Source organism: Bison bison, unplaced genomic scaffold (assembly GCF_000754665.1).
Source record: "Bison bison bison isolate TAMUID 2011002044 unplaced genomic scaffold, Bison_UMD1.0 scf7180017864527, whole genome shotgun sequence".
Classification (NCBI taxonomy): domain Eukaryota; kingdom Metazoa; phylum Chordata; class Mammalia; order Artiodactyla; family Bovidae; genus Bison; species Bison bison.
In genome coordinates, this window is record NW_011495078.1 from 9195812 (window position 1) to 9214176 (window position 18365).

Consider the following 18365-nt stretch of genomic DNA (forward strand, 5'->3'; position numbering starts at 1 on the left):
ATGGAAAAATAAATATTCTGATAACCATCAAAGTACAGTTACATTTAACATTTTGGCATATTGTCTCTCATTTTTCCTATGAATAGTAGTTTTACATAGCCATGCTCAAGTTATACACACAAGTTATTACACAAAACTGTAAAACACTAAGGACTTATTTTTAACTTGGAATTCCAAAAAGTCAAATTACCTAGTCAAAAATTGTGGACATTTTTAAGCCTTTACTATGATTGCCATTTTGGTTTTCATGTTGTTCCAGGTTTCACTCTTACCTGCAATATGAACTTACTGGAAAAATTACATCTTTGTTAGTATTCATTCACAAAAGAAATAGTGCAAGGCTCTCATTTATCTAGACCCAGGAGATGCCATGGTGAGCAATACTGTACATTTCACTTTTCCTCGTGAAACTCCCAGTCCAGAATCTCACATCTCTACACAAGTGGGCGTATTTGAGACAAGTAAGGTTGCGGGAACGGAATCAATGTGGGAGACCATGGGATGTTTGTAGGCAGCCCACATGTGCTGTAGTCTGTGGGATTGCAAAGAGTCAGAACAACCCAGTGACCCAGGTTGGGCTACATGCTGAAGATGGCAGGCGAACAGTAGAAACCAAGGTCAGGCAGGTAGGTGGGCCCCTGCTGCTGCAGAGTGAGACATTTGGTGGGTGTTGGAGAGTTGCTGCTTATTTCCTGATCTGATGGACAAGAACAGCACTCTGCATGGCCTGGGAGAGGCCTTGAGGGGCTGAACACTTGCTGGCAGTGAAAACAGAGAAAGGGAAAACAGTGAGAGAGATTTTGAAGACAGTGTCTATAGGAACTGGGCAACTCATTGGATGGAATATAAAAGGCAAACATGGTGTTAATCTGAGGGGGTTAACAATTAACATCAGTGGTCAAGTCAGAGTGGATCTTTGACTGAAGTTGATGGAGATGGAGGAATTAAAGTGAAAATGATACCGTAGGAAGTTTAAACTTAGTCTTATATTTATGATTTTGATGAGGATTTCATGCGTGGAGATTTATTGGAAATGTGGTCAATGGCAAAGTGGGAAAGATCTTAGAAGAGATTTTCAGGAAATTTGGTCATCTCTAACTTTATGTTATGGCTTTACATTATAGATTCAGCTCCAACTCTGCAGGATTAGCAGGGTTAGACACAGCCCAAAATAACCTTTGAGAATCTAGTTTTAAAGAATAGATGTTTGCATTTCATTTTCAGTTGTTTAAGATAGTTTAGTCTGATTGTTCAATTTTTACAGGCTACATAATTTAGTGGTTAAGTGGGCAGGATCACGTCAATCCAGCTTTGCACTTATTAGTCATGTGCTGTTTGTCGAATTACCTCATTGTGCTGTGTCTTTACTTTCTCATTATCAAAATGGGTTTCCCATTTTGTAAGTAAACTGTGGTGAAAATTCAGTGAGTTAATTGTGGCACCTGAGAAGAACAGTCAATATTACTATGGTTTCTAAAAAGAAAAAGAAAAAGAAAAAACAAATACTGTGAAAGCAGATAAATAGAAATCAGTTTGGTTTTCTTTTCTTGAAATTAAATAAGAACTCAAAAATACAATTTTGTCTTTTACTTGTAATTTCTTGGCAGGCATGCGGTGGGGTTAGAAATTAGCTCCTTAGCCTAATGTCCTCCAGGTTCAGTCCTGTTATCATGAATAGCAGGGTTTCCTTTCTTATGACTGAATAATATTCCACTGTGCATCTACACCGCGCATTTCTGTGTCCATTCATCTGCTGATGGACACGGGTCGTTTCCACGTCTTGGTTGTGGCGAATGATGCTGCAGTGAACACGGGGGTGCAGATAGCTCTTTGAGATCCTGATTCCATTTCCTTTGTATACATACCCGTAAGTGGGATCTCTGGAGCCTGTGGCTCAGTTTTCATGCTGGTCAGTTTCACTCATCAGCGTGAGTAAACTCCATGCTGTTTCCCGCAGTGACCGCACCCGTTTACACCCCCACCAACCATGCACAAGGCTTCGCTTTTCTTCACTTTCTCTCCAGTGCTTGTGCTATCTTTTTAATAGAAGAAACAAAGGAGAAGGGGCCTCTCTGTAAGTGTGAAGGGACTTGTGAGGGTCACCTGTCTTCTCACTTTCTTGCCTGGTATACTTAATTCAAGTCCAGAAGCTATCATAGCTAAAATATAGGATTACTAAAAGTAAGTGATCCAGAACATAAAGCTTTTGCAGAAAAAGTTTTCTGTCTCTGAAATGCTCTGTATGTTTTCATGGCAACTAAGCACTGCCACCCCTATCTCACCTTTTCACTTTTGTTGCCTTCTTTTTCTGGGCTACCTACTTCCAGGGACAAGCATAAATATGATACAGCAAAACCAGGAAAAATCCTCACTACTTGAAGGCTCATAGTACTTATTGGGCGATGAGCAGAGTAAGGTTCACTTAGGCACATGTTAGAATTATGTGATTTTTTAAGTTATATACTACAGAGTAAGGAACATACGGGGCTTCCCATGTGGCACTAGTGGTAAAGAACCCACCTGCCAGTGCAGGTAGACATAAGAGACGAGGGTTCGATCCCTGGCTCAGGAAGATACCCTGGAAAAGGGCATGGCAACCCACTTAAGTATCCCTGCCTGGAGAATCCCATAGACAGAGCGTTCTGGTGAGCCACAGTCCATAGGGTCAGACACAACTGAAGCGACTGAACACACACACACAAGGAGCATGCATGACACAATTGTAATAGTCACTTTTAGTGTGAGTGTTAGTCACCCAGTCATGTCCGACTCTTTGTGACCCCATGATATGTCCATGGGATTCTCCAGGCAAGAATATTGGAGTGGATTGCCATTCTCTTCTTCAGGGGACCTTCCCAACCCAGGGATGGAACCCGGGTCTCCTGCATTGCAGGCAGAGTCTTTACTACTTAATAATCACTTAGGTGTTTCTTTCTAAAATCCTACTCCTCCAAGAACACCTGTATTCTGACATGCTTGATTACATGAATGCTGCCATGCTGTGGTTTTCATGCATTATTTTCCAGATTCTTCAATATCACAGTATCTTTGAAGAAAATCTATGCCATGGGGGCATTTCTCAAATGATCAGATACATCAGATGTACATAGAAACAGATGCTGTCATTCTTTTTAATTTCTTGAGAACTAGACAAAAGGCTGAGGATATTCTGTTTTGAACAGCTTTTTTGGTTTGTTTTTGCACATTTTTTTGTGTGTGTTCACCTGTTTGCCATCCATCATTTTTTGATCAATTACAACATGCTCGGTTTCATCATTCTGTAACAACTGCCTGTTTTGACAGCATGATCACATTTGCATGTCTCATTCAGGGGTTGTGGAGACATGCTAGTTGCCATGGGGAGGATTCTGATGTCTCCCATCAAATTGAGTCATGAGATGGTGGTGACCTTTGAAAAGCTACATGCAAATATTTATTTTTGAAGGTACAGTTGGCTCTTTGTGAAGCACCAGATCACTAGACCGGCCATCTCTTCTATGAATCATCTAATGAGAAGTCTGTTACTGTGTATTTTTCCTTTTAGTTTTAATAAACTTCCACTGTCCTTGAGCTTAAGCCATTTGAGACAAGAATAAAAATCCATAGTGTATAATTTTACTATCCCTTGTGGTTATATAAATTATATAGGATTATCTGTCTAATTCATCTAATTGGTCTGGATTATGGCCAGAGATTATTGGAGATTCAGCTGAAGCTGAATGCAATACTGAATGCAGTATAACTCTAATACTTTGGCCACCTGATGCAAAGAACTGACTCACTGGAAAAGACCCTGATGCTGGGAAAGATTGAAGGCAGGAGGAGAAGGGGATGACAGAGAATGAGGTGGTTGGATGCCATCATTGACTTGATGGACATGAGTTTGAGTAAACTCTGGGAGTTGGTGACAGACAGGGAAGCCTGGCGTGCTGCAGTCCACTGGGTTGCAAAGAGTCAGATACAACTGAGCGACTGAACTGACTGACTGATGGCCAGAGAGCTTAGGTTTGTTACTGTGTCTCGCCCTGAGTTCAGAAGTTGGTTTTCACATTTTACTGTGGATCACCTCTAAGTACACAATACTTCTGTGCAAGTTAGGGTGACTGTTTAAGCAGCAAGGAAACACGCTCCATATCAGGGCTTTTTCTGAGAATGTGTACCAAATGTTAGTATGGCTTTTTTTTTTTTTTTTTAAATAGAAGTTTTTCACATTTGGGGATTACTTGTCAAGTTAAGTGAAAAAAAAAAATTCTATTAAAAAGGCTTTGATATGGTTTCTTAAAGCCAGGAGTTTGCAAAATTCTTGTCCCACCATCCTGAATGATATTAGTTTAAACTATTAAGCTAGTTAGTTTAGGACTTAGCTAATAGCTAAATAGATTAAGTAGTTTAATCATTTTAACTAATTATTTAAATACATACATGTCAGTTTTTTTTAATGACCTGTTATCTAAAGTTTCTGGCTTTACGACTTTACGAAAAATAAGTTTACGATGGCATTTTTCTTCACCTCCTGTGATCAGCATCTTCCAAGTTTGAGAAATGCAGAGACATTTCTGGGAAACATAAAATAAAAGGTGCTTCTATAAAATGTTTCTATAAAATACCCTCTTACTTCTGAGAAAGAAAGAAAAGAAGCAGGGAAGAAAAAAGAAACTCCACTGTGACGCGTTGTGAGGCTTATGACCTCTGTGTTTGCCTTTCAGATCCCCAGCTCAAGGGTATAGTGACCAGGTTATATTGCAGGCAAGGCTACTACTTGCAAATGCACCCCGATGGAGCTCTCGACGGGACCAAGGAGGACAGCACTAATTCTAGTAAGTGACCCCCCAGGCCACCGGCTCACACAATCGGTGGACACGCTGCTGCCTATGTGACTTTCCAAGTACAGTTGCAAATATTGGGTTACGTGCGTTCATTTTTACAAATGTTATACCCTAGAATGCCATTGACAATTCTCTTTGGACCACCTGGATAGAAATATTCACAGAGCCACTAAAGACACCTGTCATTTTAAGAGAATTATTCATCTTTTCAGTTTTTTCCCCAAGCAGTTGTCATATCCAGTGTTATTGTTACTTGAATCTCATTATCATCAAAGTAATTGCACTAATGCATTCAGATGAAAGTTGATTACCTATTTACTTTGGAAGTTTTATTTTTGTGAGACCTGTAGCTTCTTTTTTTTTTTTTTGTAAATTAACTTATTTATTTTAAATGGAGGCTAATTACTTTACAATATTGTAGTGGTTTTTGCCATACATTCACATGAATCAGCCACGGGTGTACATGTGTGTAGCTTCTTAATGATAACTGTGTTATCATTAAGAACAATAAGGATTAGTTCTTGTGTTTTCAAGAACAATAAGGATTAGTTGTTTCAAATAATGGAAGTGTTATTTTTCAAATTCTTTGTGTTCAACAAGATAATATTTTTCTTTATAGAGGGAACATGAAGGCTGTGTACTTTTTAACACATTGTATGAATTATTTATTTATAAAATTGGATCTGTGCTGTTTTTTTAAATTAAAAAAGCCACCTACCTTCCATTGTTTTCATATCTGTCTTCATTTTACGATTTCTTTACATATAACTTTTCTTTGTATTTTTATTCTGGCACTCCTTCTCTTCAATTTTCTCTGTTTTTGTTTCCTATTTTCTGTGCATCCTGGCCTCTGATTCCCTTTAATTTAGCACATCAGTTCAAAAGTAGACACTTTTCATTGCTCAGGAGAATGAGTGAAAAGCAAAAATCAATTTTATTGGAAATATTTTATCACATTTTACTAGTGGATATGAATCTTTTCATCGATTTAGCATTTATCCTTCACATACAGAACTTTATTCCATGGGAAGAAGGAGGCTTTGAATACATATAACCAAATTATAGACAGTTCCTGTTTTAAAGTCTAGTCATCAACTGTTCAGATACACTGATTCTGAGAGAAGCTAATAATATAAAGTAGGCTATTTTTGCATTTGGTGTTGCTAAGTGAAATATCATTATTTTCCCAAACATTGTGTTTGTATTTTAGACTTTGGACATTACTTCATTTAAAAATTTTTCTTTCAACTTCAAATATTTTCTTTATCTATATTTTCCTCCTATTCAGTTTTTAATCTTTTCATCTCCTTGTTTCTATTATGTCATCCTTTTGTACTTTAGACTTTTCCCTGTCATATTTGTTCATTGATTTTTGTTTGCTTTATTTCCTCTTGATTTAGAAAAAGAGAAAGTAAAGTAATTCAGGCAAAGGGAAGAAATAGAAGACGTTTTTATTCATAAGGTTGGCATCAAACATTGTTTACCTGTTGGGATTTTGATATTAGGTTGAACTCTTAAAATCGTCAGCACTTAACCATCTCTGACCTACAGAAGATGTTAGTTTCTTTTGATTCATGTTAATATATATTACATATATGTATGAATATATACATCTGCTAATTTTCCTTTCCCTACTTTAAACTCCTCACCCACTCTTTGACAAAAGGCATTCTCTTTTTTTTGTATGTTAGAGTCGTGAGGGTCATGGACTTTAGATTCCTAAGTTCTCATGTCTTCAGTGTCTCTAATTTTCTTTGGCCAGAGTCTAGTAGAGCATGAAAGCACGTTTTCTGTAAGTCTGATCACGATAAGACCTATGACACTGATTTATCAGACTAGAGGCTGATGTCATCCATCAGACAAGCAATTTCAAAGAAAGAAAAAAAAATTATAGCTATACGAAAATGCTGCTTAGCTGGACTTCTTGAAAAAATAGCTTCTTTCAAGCAAATGTTTTATGAGTTTTTTCCCTACCTCTCCTTTTGTTTTTGTAGCATCAAACAAGTTGGTTTTTTCATGATGGAATCAATATCAAGTTAAGAAGTATCAGTAGACACTGTGTTGTTTTTTTTTTTACAGTGTATTACATCACAATTGAATAAGCAGCACAATATTTTCTAAATTATGAAAGTGCAGATGTAGAAATTACACACACACATGATTATATCTGGTTATCTGCATAGTATTAAACACTGGACCGGGAAGCTGAGATACTAAAAAATACTGGGCCTTCTGTTCAGTAAATGTATGAGGCTTTTCCCCTGGAAGAGAATCTTTGTGTGGCTCTTGAAATCCTTTCTAATCCCCCTCAATGCTGCTGAGGAGCAGTTCTGGGAACCAGGCAGGAATGGGAACCCCAGTGGACAAGCAAATCAGAACCAAATCATAGTGACCAGGCTGCAAGGGCTTCCATTCCTCTGCAAAGATCTAGCCCACAGCTTCTTTTCTTACAAGTTAACCGCTGTGTTTTCTGTGCCCTTTAAGTCAGTTAGGTTAGTTTCTTACTGTTTTAACATTTGCAAAGACAAGGCAGAACAGAATAAAACAGGTAGAGATAGATGTTCCCTCCTCAAAAGGTTATGAAAACTGCATGACTGCAAAATTTATAAAACATTGCAGGATTATAGCAGCTTTGTAAAAGCAATGGGAATTACTAATTAACTCAACTTTTTCATACTATCACCATCTTAACTGAAAAACACAAGCTTATAGGATGAATTTTAACGCATCTTCTTTTCTCTGGTTCATCACAGTAGTCTCATATGTTCTGGGAAAATCATTAGCCCTGAAAAGTGATCTTTAGAAATGAAGGTGAGAGCGTCAGAGATGCTGACAGACAGACAAGTCCTCAGTGGAGCACTGCCCTCTTTGCTTAAGCTAAGTCACTTCAATCATGTCAGACTCTTGTAACCCCAAAGACTGTAGCTCACCAGGCTCCTGTCCATGGGATTCTCCAGGCGAGAATACTGGAGTGGGTTGCCATTTCCTTCTCCATTTTGCTTGAGAGTGTAATGTAATTATTCACAAACATTCCAATTTTTTGCTATTTCTCTGAATACAAAACAAAGATTAGTCACCCATTGGTAGGAAAAATAAAGAGGAATAACCTAAAAGTCACCCTGATGGCACCCCGAAAGTCACCAAATGAGAGAACTGAGGCTTGAACCTGCATGACTGGAGCTCATTGCTAGCCCACTAGTAAATACGAGATTACTTAGAACTAGGTAAGGGCTTCCCTGGTGTCTCAGCTGGTAAAGAATCCACCTACAGTGCAGGAGACCTGGGTTCGATCCCTGGGTCAGGACTGGAGGAGGGCATGGCAACCGCTCCAGTATTCTTGCCTGGAGAATCCCATGGACCGAGGAACCTTGCGGGCTACGGTCCATAGGGTCGCAAAGAGTTGGATGTGACAGCATAGCACAGAACTAGGCAAAGTCAGAACCACCCTGCTAAGCTTTCTTTGTCAAAAAATTTAAACACCTTCAAAGGGAGAAAGGGTGGCAGGCAAACCTATCGCCCTGACGCTAGTGCCCTCCCCAGATCACCGGGTGAGATCTACAGCTTTTTGGGCAAGAAAATGGGGAAGGGTGGATAATTGGCCCTAACTGAGAGATTCTGAAGCAACTCACCTGCTTACCCAGGCTTCCAGTGCCCTGGAAACATCTTTCACAAACAGAAGTGAAATCCTAGGGTACTTTATCATCACACTCATTTTACAGAGTGTGTTGCTCTGAAATTCTTAGAGCTTCCCTTCTATGCACCAGAGATAAGCATTACCATGACTATGGCATTTGATTACAGAATGATTTTTTTCTTCAGTTTACTTTTGGCAAGTGGCCAAAAGCTTGGGATTTTCCTGTGCTCTTAAAGGTCACTGTTCCCACTACGAGATACTGAAAGCAGAAGAGGGCTATAGAAATATTCATGTGTCAGTCTTTATTGCTAGATTAAAGCCCCATCCAAACCAATCCCTCTTACCTGAGAGATTCCCAACCTGGTAACCTGATGTATAAAACCAGCTGTTCCCTCACAATGCCCACTATTCAACAGGCCTCAAGAAGGTGGTTCTCACCTTGTCTGTAGGCTAGGATCGTTTGAGGAGCTTTTTTTTTTTAAAAAAAAAAAAAGAAAGAAAGAAAGAAAAGTTCCTGATGCCCTAAACCCACTCCCAGAGGTTCTGATTTAATTTCATTGCTCTGGAGTTGGGCATAGCCATCCTGTCTTATAAGGCTTCTCTGGTGGCTCAGACAGTAAAGCGTCTGCCTGCAATGCTGGAGACCCAGGTTTGATCCCTGGGTCGGGAAGATGCCCTGGAGAAGGAAATGGCAACCCACTCCGGTACTCTTGCCTGGAAAATCCCAGGGACAGAGGAGCCTATAGTCCATGGGGTTGCAAAGAGTCGGACACGACTGACCGAGTTTACTTTCAGTTTTCACTTTCTTTCATCCTGTCTTATGAATACAGCTAGTTTTAAAGTGCAGCCAGGGTTGAATGAAATTCACTATCATATGGAGACTGGAGTGTTCCACAGAATGGACAAAGTAGCATGAACATCCCCCAGGCCTTGTGGGATTGCTTTATAATTGTGTTAGACATAAAAAGGCTGAAAACCCATAATAATGTTTCAATTACTGTGAGTATCTGTTGTTATGACAAGCACCATGGATCCGTCATGGTCAGCTCTGAGTGGGCTTCCGCATTACAGTGGTTCTATGGATTCACTTTCTGTTTTCTTCCTATAAATGATAATAACTATTATAATTCAGGTCTCAGTCAAAACCCTGTGGAGGGGAAAAGTATATATATATATATATATATATATGTATGTATATTTTTAAATACAGTGCAGGGCTTCCCTTGTGGCTCAGCTGGTAAAGAATCCACCTGCAATGTGGGTGACCCAGGTTTGACCCAGGGATCAAACCATGGGGTTGCAAAGAGTCGGACATGACTGAGCACACACACAACACCACCAGACATATATGAAAGTGAAGTGAAGTGAAAGTGAAGTCACTCAGTCATGTCCAACTCTTTGCAACCCCATGGACTGTAGTCTACCAGGCTCCTCTGTCCATGGGATTTTCCAAGCACGAATACTGGAGTGGGTTGCCATTTCCTTCTCCAACATATATGAAGGTTAGAATAAATACATTTGAATAGGTTCAGATAGAAAAGTTTGCATGGGCAGATGCACAATTGTGGTTTTCCCTAAAAACTTTTGCAAATAAATCAGGAATTATCCTATGGTGCCAATCCTTTCAAAATATTAGCAAGATGGGACAGTTCAGGTGATATAGAAGAGAGTAAAAATATCCAATGACTTTCTTCCACGAGGAAGGAATACTGAGCAGACATCCCTGGTGATCCAGTGGTTAAGAGTCTGCACTTCCAATTCAGAGGGTGTGAGTTCAATCCCTGGTTGGGTGACTGACATCTCACCTGCTGCATAGCGCAGCCAAAAAATTAAAAAAGAAGAAATACTGAAAGTTGCCATGCCACAAGTATTCAATCACTCCACATTCATGTTTAACATTAAATAATATAATAGAAATAAGCAAACAGAAGCCTCATTCCTCCATAAGGGTATTATAAGCCCCTAGAATCCTACAGAAGACAGTTCAATGCTAGTTTGCATCCTGAAAGTGAATACCCACAAAACCTGATGCCCCTGAATGTTCTTGTAGGGATAATTCTCAAGGGTCATGGCCAGCCATTCTCATTTCATCATCTGAGTAGCACAGACATCTTGAGATCCCAAGATCAGTAACATATAGTAACCGGAAGAGAAGGTGTAATCTCCCCCAACTCGATCAGAGAAACCATGTGCCTCGGAATTAAATAGAACACAATGTAGAAAGTCCATTTAAAATTATGTACTGAGTAGACCCACAGATTTAAGTCAAAATTGCCCACATCTTTCAAATTATTTATTCTTCGTGGAATACAAGCAAGAGCCTAAACCTAAGATATTTTCCTTGTACATTTACTTCAACATTTTAGTGCTTTCATTGCCTCTTCTGGGATGGTTCTCTTAATTCTAGACTTGAATTAAGAATGCAAATAGGAGCAGATAACCTCTCATAATTAACGATAATCTTATAAATGTGTCTATAATAAAATCTTCAAGCAGTCATCACCAAGAATGATATTAGACAGTTCCTAGGAGATTCAGTGGTTAAGACTCTTGCACTTAATTGCAAGGGGTGAGGGTTCAATCCCTGATCTGGGAACTGAGATCCTACATGCCATGTGGCCAAAGGGGAAAAATAGGAATGATGCTGAAATGCTCACTACACAGTCATATATAACCCTGGCAAGGAAATGCATTATTAAGGATGTTAATTAGGACTTTAAAAAAAAATCATGATAACATTGCTATCTGCAATGTGAAACTTACATACGAATACATTTTTGGTCAATAAAGGAAGAAATAGAACATGGAAACATTCTTATCTCTTCAGGGGGTAAAATTGAACACTCTTCCCTCTTTGTTTTTGTGTTCACTCATAATTTTATGAAATATTAATGAAGAAGATTCCCTCTCTGAAATTCGTACGCCGTTCGGTGTGATTAGTTCTTTCTAAATTTAGCACGTGGGCAGGTGCACATCTTTTCTGGGCTCTGCTGGCATGTCATGTTGGTTCTGCAAGAGTAATTTAGCTTTGGAATTACTTTTTTAACTTCTTGCCTGTACAACATTGCAGTAATGAAGCAAACCTTCCACCTAAAAGACCAGATAAACACTCAATTTGGGCTTTTAAAATTCTCCTCTTTTAGGGTGACTCCCTGGTGGTCCAGTGGTTAAGACTTTCCAATTCAGGGAGTACGGATGTGATTGCTGGTTGGTCAGGAAGCTAAGATCGCACACGCCTTGTGAGCGAAAAACCAAAACATAAAACAGAAACCATATTGTAACAAATTCAATAAAGACTATAAAAACGGTCCACATTAAAAAAAAAACAAAAATCTTTAAAATAAAACTCTGCTCTTTGAGAGTCTTCCTAGCTGATTTTTTCTGGTATCAAATGGTATCGGAGACTGTGATGCTGGAGTCGTGATTACAGGCCTGATTCTGTTTATTATCCGACCATTCTTCAGAATGCTATAGGGAGCCTGCTAAGATCTACAAATCAGAGCTCAAGTGCTGTCTTTACTCATAACAGAAACTTCTTAAATAGAGAGATAGAAGGTAATGAATTGGGAGCCTCTCGGAAGGTTATAACAGACATAATATCTCTCAAATAGAATAAATGAAACAGAAAAGTGATGGGGGGAGGTGCTCTGCTTCCCCTGCCCGTTGGTGACAGACCGTCTTTCTCTTCGCAGCACTGTTCAACCTCATACCAGTGGGACTGCGCGTCGTTGCAATCCAGGGAGTGAAGACGGGGTTGTACGTCGCCATGAATGGAGAAGGTTACCTCTACCCATCAGTAAGTAACACATCCAAGGTATTGGCCATCAACACAGCGATGCAGCCACCACAAAAAGGAGAATGCTTTCAGTTTGGCTTTAGTGTCTGACCTTTATGACAATGCCTAGGAGCTGTTAATTCATGATTCAGCAATGTTTGGTAATGTATCAGTGTAGCAAGCAGAAGAGGAACATTACCTCTTAAAGTTGTGTGTCTGCATATTTTTATATGTCCCAGTTCATCGAAAATTGAGAAATTTTGAAGGGATTGACTTTTTTTTAAGAGATCTTATCCACTTTATTCAAATATTCCAAATTTTAAGTTTTCTGTTAAGTGGTTGATGTTATATAAGCAGATTGTTTTCTTTCCTTCTTTTTAAATGTAAGGCAAAGAACACAATAGGCTGATACTTTATAGGCTAAGAAAAATGCAGTAATATCTGTCCACTTTCAAACCCAAATGAAATTTTATTACCTAATTGCTATTAGAAAGGATTGATATTAATGTAATCCTTTTCTATTATTATTTAGAAATGTACTTTTCTTAGGGAGTTTCTTATAAAAGATTATTTTGCAAAAAGAAACAGAGTAAATGTAATTCTAGAAGAGAAAATTTAGGAGAGAGTAGTTCTTTTAAAAAACAAGAATTGAGATTGAGTTAAGTGTTTTACTGGGAAAATATTTCTAATATCAAAATGTATATCGCATTTAAATGTAAGCAAATCTTGGTTTGGTATTAATGTGTATTACCATCTGAGCACCTTTCCATTCTCTTCTGCAATATTTACTGTTTACAAGTGATTTGCATTCAGATGTGCTGTGTATATATATTATAATGCAGTTAGAATTCGCATCTGCCAGAGGTCCAAGCAATAGAGACTTAAGATGGAAATACTTCTTTCCATTATCCCTTGAGCAAAAACTGACAGATTAAAGTCATGGAGCCTCAGAGGAGATTCTCTTATTTGGGTTTTCCTGTCATCTTCCTATGAATTCTTTAAAACTCTGTTGTTAAATATTGTCAGAAAAAATGTATACATACATACATTTTACACACACACACACACACACACACCACTAAAACTTAAGCAGAGCAGAAGGGTTCTCTGGGGACTCCTATGAAATGTGATACATTTTCTTCAGCAAAATCTGGGAAAATCCTGTCAAGGAAAATAAAATGTGAGCCGTGGATTCCCTTCCTGTTGAGCTGAGACATGCTCTAGTCTTTCTGAAAACTTCTTTCTCATTCCCTGAAGGCCATTCTTGCTGCAGACCTGGGCCCCGTATTATGCAAATTGCATTCGGTTGCCCAAGATGAATATTCAACATATTGGGAGCCAGAGGAAGCTGGAATTCCCTATCTCCCCTTTAGAAAAGCTCTACTCAGATAAAGATCATTTCCTAGAGATGCCTTATCTCAAATGAAGTCAGTTTCATTGATTTGACGTATGTGCTCTTATTTTTGTTTCTTCGTCTCCCCCAGTCATCTCTGAGATGCCTAAAAGTGATCAGATGCAGTTTCTGCCATCGCCTCTAGTTCTGATTCTACGGATGATTTTATCATGTCTTCCTGCTCTAGCGTAGGCATTGATGTCAGGGGAAGTGTAAATGTTTGTTTCATCTCTTTTGCTTCTGAGATGCTGTTTTCTTGTGATGGGGTTGCACCTGGATGGCATTTTTTTTTAAAGGTAGAGAATATCAGAGTGCGTCTGGGTCTTAGCTTAAAATCCAAGTCCTGGTTATGTTCGGTGCAGTGTAAGTGGTGGGACAAGAATAGAATGAGGACAGAGCCAGCTGCCTGGTTCAGTCCTCAACACCTTGAGTAAGGTCCTTCTACCCAAGAAGCACATCTTGGGGGAGCAGCACGCACCAGGATTTGTCCCAGGAAGAACGTCAGGCTTTTCATCTGACCTGCTGTTTTCTGCCGTCACCTCCCAGTTTCTCCAGTTATTTGGTTTGGGGCCTTCCAGTTGAGGTCGTTGAGTTTCTGATTTGCAGGACTTGGGTTTTCTCTTCTTCTCATATTTGACTCTCTGCTCTGAACGCAGGACGTAGGAAGGAGCACTCTATTCACCCAGCTTACGCCTGCCCAGACCAGGCCCTTAGAATCCTCAGCATCTTATAGAAAAAGGATTTAGACTCAAATTAAGTGTGATTTCCAGTTTTGACTAATATTATCTAGTGAAAGTGCTCTGTTTATTTCAAGGTAATGGAATTTGAACTTCAATACTTCAGGAGAAAGGAATGTTTCCCCACATTCAGTCCTTTATTCCGTAATTAGTTTTTGAGAACCTAGTAAAATGAGAATCTAGCACAAGATAACATCACAGTTACTATAATATATAATGATAACAATGGTTAATATTTACCTAGTGCACTCTCCCTAGTACTGTTCTAAGTGCGTTGCAGTCTTAGCTCATTTAATCCTCCCAGCCAATTAAGCAAATACCATTAAAATTATCTTAGGGATACACAGAGAGCCTAAAGAGTCGTCAGTCACCAGTAAAAAGAGAAGATAGGATTTGAGCCTTATTAGTCAGACTCATCAGATCACTTTTAATTGTCGCACCATAGGGCTTTCATGCACCAGACATTTTTCATAATATGGTCTGGCACCTATTCTAGCGAGAAGTTATATACACAAGATGATGTCATACAAACCTTTAGGGAGTTGTTACCTAGGGAATTGTTAATTTCAAACATTAAGAAGTATCATTTGAAACATAATCTGTTTCTTTTGGGGAATCTCAAGTAAAAGAAAATCAGAAAATGTTTGTCGGGGGGAAGGTTGGATATCACATGTGTGCGTGCTCATTCAGTCGTGTCTGGCTCTTTGCGACCCCGTGGACTGTAGCCTGCCAGGCTCCTCTGTCAGTGGGACTTTCCAGGCAAGAATACTGGAGTGGCTAGCCATTTCCTCCTCCAGGGGATCTTCAGGACCCAGGGACTGAACCAGAATCTCGTGCTTCTCTAGCATTGGCAGGCGGATTCTTCACCACTGAACCACCTGCAAGTGTATACTGATATTAACATCCCCTGGGAAGTACATATCGCTACTATATACTGGGTGTTTCATATTCTTAAAATGTATTCCATGTAACGTTTGAGCTTAAACTTTAAAGCTAACGTGGGTTAACCTAACCAAGAAGTTTTGAACTAAGCTGAGTAACTTTTTTAAAAGGAAAACTCCACCCAGGCTATGATTTAAAGAAAAAATTTGATATAAAGATTGAAGTCTGAGAAATGAAGGAGTCTGTTTTGTGCTCACTTTTAAAAGATCAAATTAGACTAGTGTCTGACATGAGATCAGTTTTACTGAGAATCTATAGATTTGGAATGTAGGCAATAAAATACTGAGATCTCTCAAAGTGAGTTCCATTAACTGAAAGTCACTCTTGGAATCTGACTTGAAACTCTCATAATCCCTTGCCATCCAAATAAAGATATTTAATTTGTCAGATAATTTCACCTCAGGGGGATGAAAGAAGGAATCTTGACTGAGATGTAAACAATCACATTTCCGATGCTGAAGGCACTTGCTCCCTGTGGAATCTTTTCATCAACATGACAATAGTCATTTCTTTTGTGGTCATAACGATTCTAATATGTTACTTGAAGAGGCCTCCTAAGAGATTTGATGTCAGATGCAGTTTGCTTGAAGGTAGAACACAGGCTGTAAGGTCACAGAACAGAAACTGACAAGGAAATATTTTTTAAAAGAATTAGTTTAAAATAATGTTTAGGGAACAAAATGCATGTTGACCAACTCCAGACTATTTATAGTGCTGTGAGGAACAGTCAAGGGTGGGTTTCTTTTTGTTCCTTTGTTTGTTTGCTTGTTTTCTCCCTTCCAAACAACCTACAACTTTGAAAAACTAAGTTAATCCTCCATAGAAAGTTAAGGTTTGAATGTAAATTCCAAACACTCAAGAAAACTTGGGATGAAAGAAAAATAACATTCATCAGCTGGGCAGAAATAGAGAATAGTGGAAGCCAAAGGGTGTTTCTGATATAAGAAAGTGAGGGGTTGTGGGGGAAGGAGAGAAAGGAGACTGATGATAAAATGGATAAAACCCAGGATCTTGGATCTAAGTCAGGAAAACATGTTCCTTGGATGCTTTAATAATTTGGGGTGTTAAAATTCTAGTTTCAATCTGGTTGACTTCTCAATGATGAGGTAAAAAAAATGTACATAAAGTGTATAAAGATTCATTTTCATTGTCTTATCACAGGCTGACATTTATGTGAATATATGTCCCCACCCCAAAGTGCGGCTGTAAATGTTTCTGTTACCCCAATGCAGGCATCTAGAGAAACAGTGAGCCCTGGTGTTCTCCTGAAATCTGTATTTCATCTGAGTCTCTTAACCAAGAGATGCAAGTGGAGAGGAAGACAATTCCTTTCCATGTAGATTTTAAAAACAAATCAAGAAAAAGCATTGTAAATATCAGGACTCGTAAGAGTCACATGGACAAATGGGAAAAATAAAGATTCCGTGGGTGAACCTCTAGATATTTCAATCCAATATGTCTGAGGGGAGGCCCAGGAATCCACAGTTTAATAAGAATCCCTCCTTCACTGGTGGGTGATTCTAAAGCTGGTAGCCCAATGACCAACCTCCACGCAACAAGCATTGTTTCCACAGCTGATGGGGGCGTTGATGGTAGCTTTAGACCAAAATGGTGAGAGTAGATTTGGTGAAAATTGGTAGGCAGACGACCCAGGCCCAGAAATTAACACTGGGTGGAATAAAATATTTGATTTTCCTAACTTCATCTGCCGCTAAGTTGAACTTTGTAGAAATCTGAAGCAGAGCTGCACGCTTCTTCGCTCAAGCCCTGGGGTATCTGGACGCTGAAAGTATACATGCACGCTGATTGTGTGTGCTGGCATGGGGCAGCGGGGTAGTGAAGTAGTCTATAATTAAGGAGGAGGAAAGCTAAATGCTATGTATTCTGAAGAAAAGTATTTTCAGGGACCTCAAAGTCTTATCTAGTTGGTCTGAGATGGTTTTTCTGATACTATAGTTGTCTCTTTCAGAAACAGTTTCATGACCCTCTCTACAAAGGGGGCCCCACTGTCCTGCTCTGTGCTGGTGGGCGTCTCTCACTTGCTCTTCTTTATTTGTGTGGTTGTCTATCCTCCACTTAATAAGAACACCCAGACAGGCAAGTCTCGGACCTCCCGGCCACCTCCTACCATCAGCGCTACATCTTTCCGCCCAGTCCACAGCTCTAGCAAAACCAGATGGAACAGTGTTCTTTCCTTCTTGACGTTTGGCCCTCTGTTCATGGCTCAGGTTTGGGCATAAAGATGGAGCCCCTTTGTTATGTTGCAGTGCGGTATCTAACTTCCTCCAGCGCTTTCTCTTCTTGCCTGGAAGTTTCTCGTCCACAGGCATACACGATCCCTCCCCTGTATTTCTGTGCCCATGGAGTCTTGTGTGAGTTCTTCCCTGTGCCCATGAACTCTTGTGTGAGTTCTTGTGTGTCAGAAGATACCCGTCTTGTCTCTGAATGACGTCTCCGGACACCCATCCTCGGGAAACTGCTTGCTGTTTACCTGACTGCTGGTGGGCTGCCCACCCATGCCTCCCACTTCCTGTTTTACTTTATGTACCAGGCAGTGGATGACATGAAGCCTGTAATCGGTGTGGCCACAGTGACAACAGCTCCTTGACTGGATAAAGGAAGACACGCCACACACAGTAACTTAGTTTCCAGACACATGTTAGCTTTGTTTCTGGGCCAAGAGACATTGGTGTTGGCAACTCGGGAACTAAGGGACTGGAAAGGGTGGAGCCACTTCTGCTTTATTGACTATGCCAAAGCCTTTGACTGTGTGGATCACAATAAACTGTGGAAAATTCTGAAAGAGATAGGAATACCAGAGCACCTGACCTGCCTCTTCAAACACCTATATGCAGGTCAGGAAGCAATAGTTAGAACTGGACATGGAACAACAGACTGGTCCCAAATAGGAAAAGGAGTACGTCAAGGCTGTATATTGTCACCCTGCTTCTTTAACTTATATGCAGAGTACATCATGAGAAACGCTGGGCTGGAAGAAGCACAAGCTGGAATCAAGATTGCCGGGAGAAATATCAGTAACCTCAGATATGCAGCTGTC

The 18365-nt window shown here is 39.6% G+C and overlaps 1 protein-coding gene across 2 annotated transcripts in view; it reads left to right on the top strand.

The window, feature by feature from the left end:
- FGF14 (fibroblast growth factor 14) overlaps positions 1-18365 on the top strand; it is a 640089-nt gene that overhangs the window by 519195 nt on the left and 102529 nt on the right. For both annotated transcript variants that reach the window (XM_010831481.1, XM_010831482.1), the window contains exons 2-3: positions 4707-4817; positions 12153-12256. In XM_010831481.1, the coding sequence (XP_010829783.1) occupies positions 4707-4817; positions 12153-12256 (215 nt within the window). The remainder of the gene's footprint in view (positions 1-4706; positions 4818-12152; positions 12257-18365) is intronic.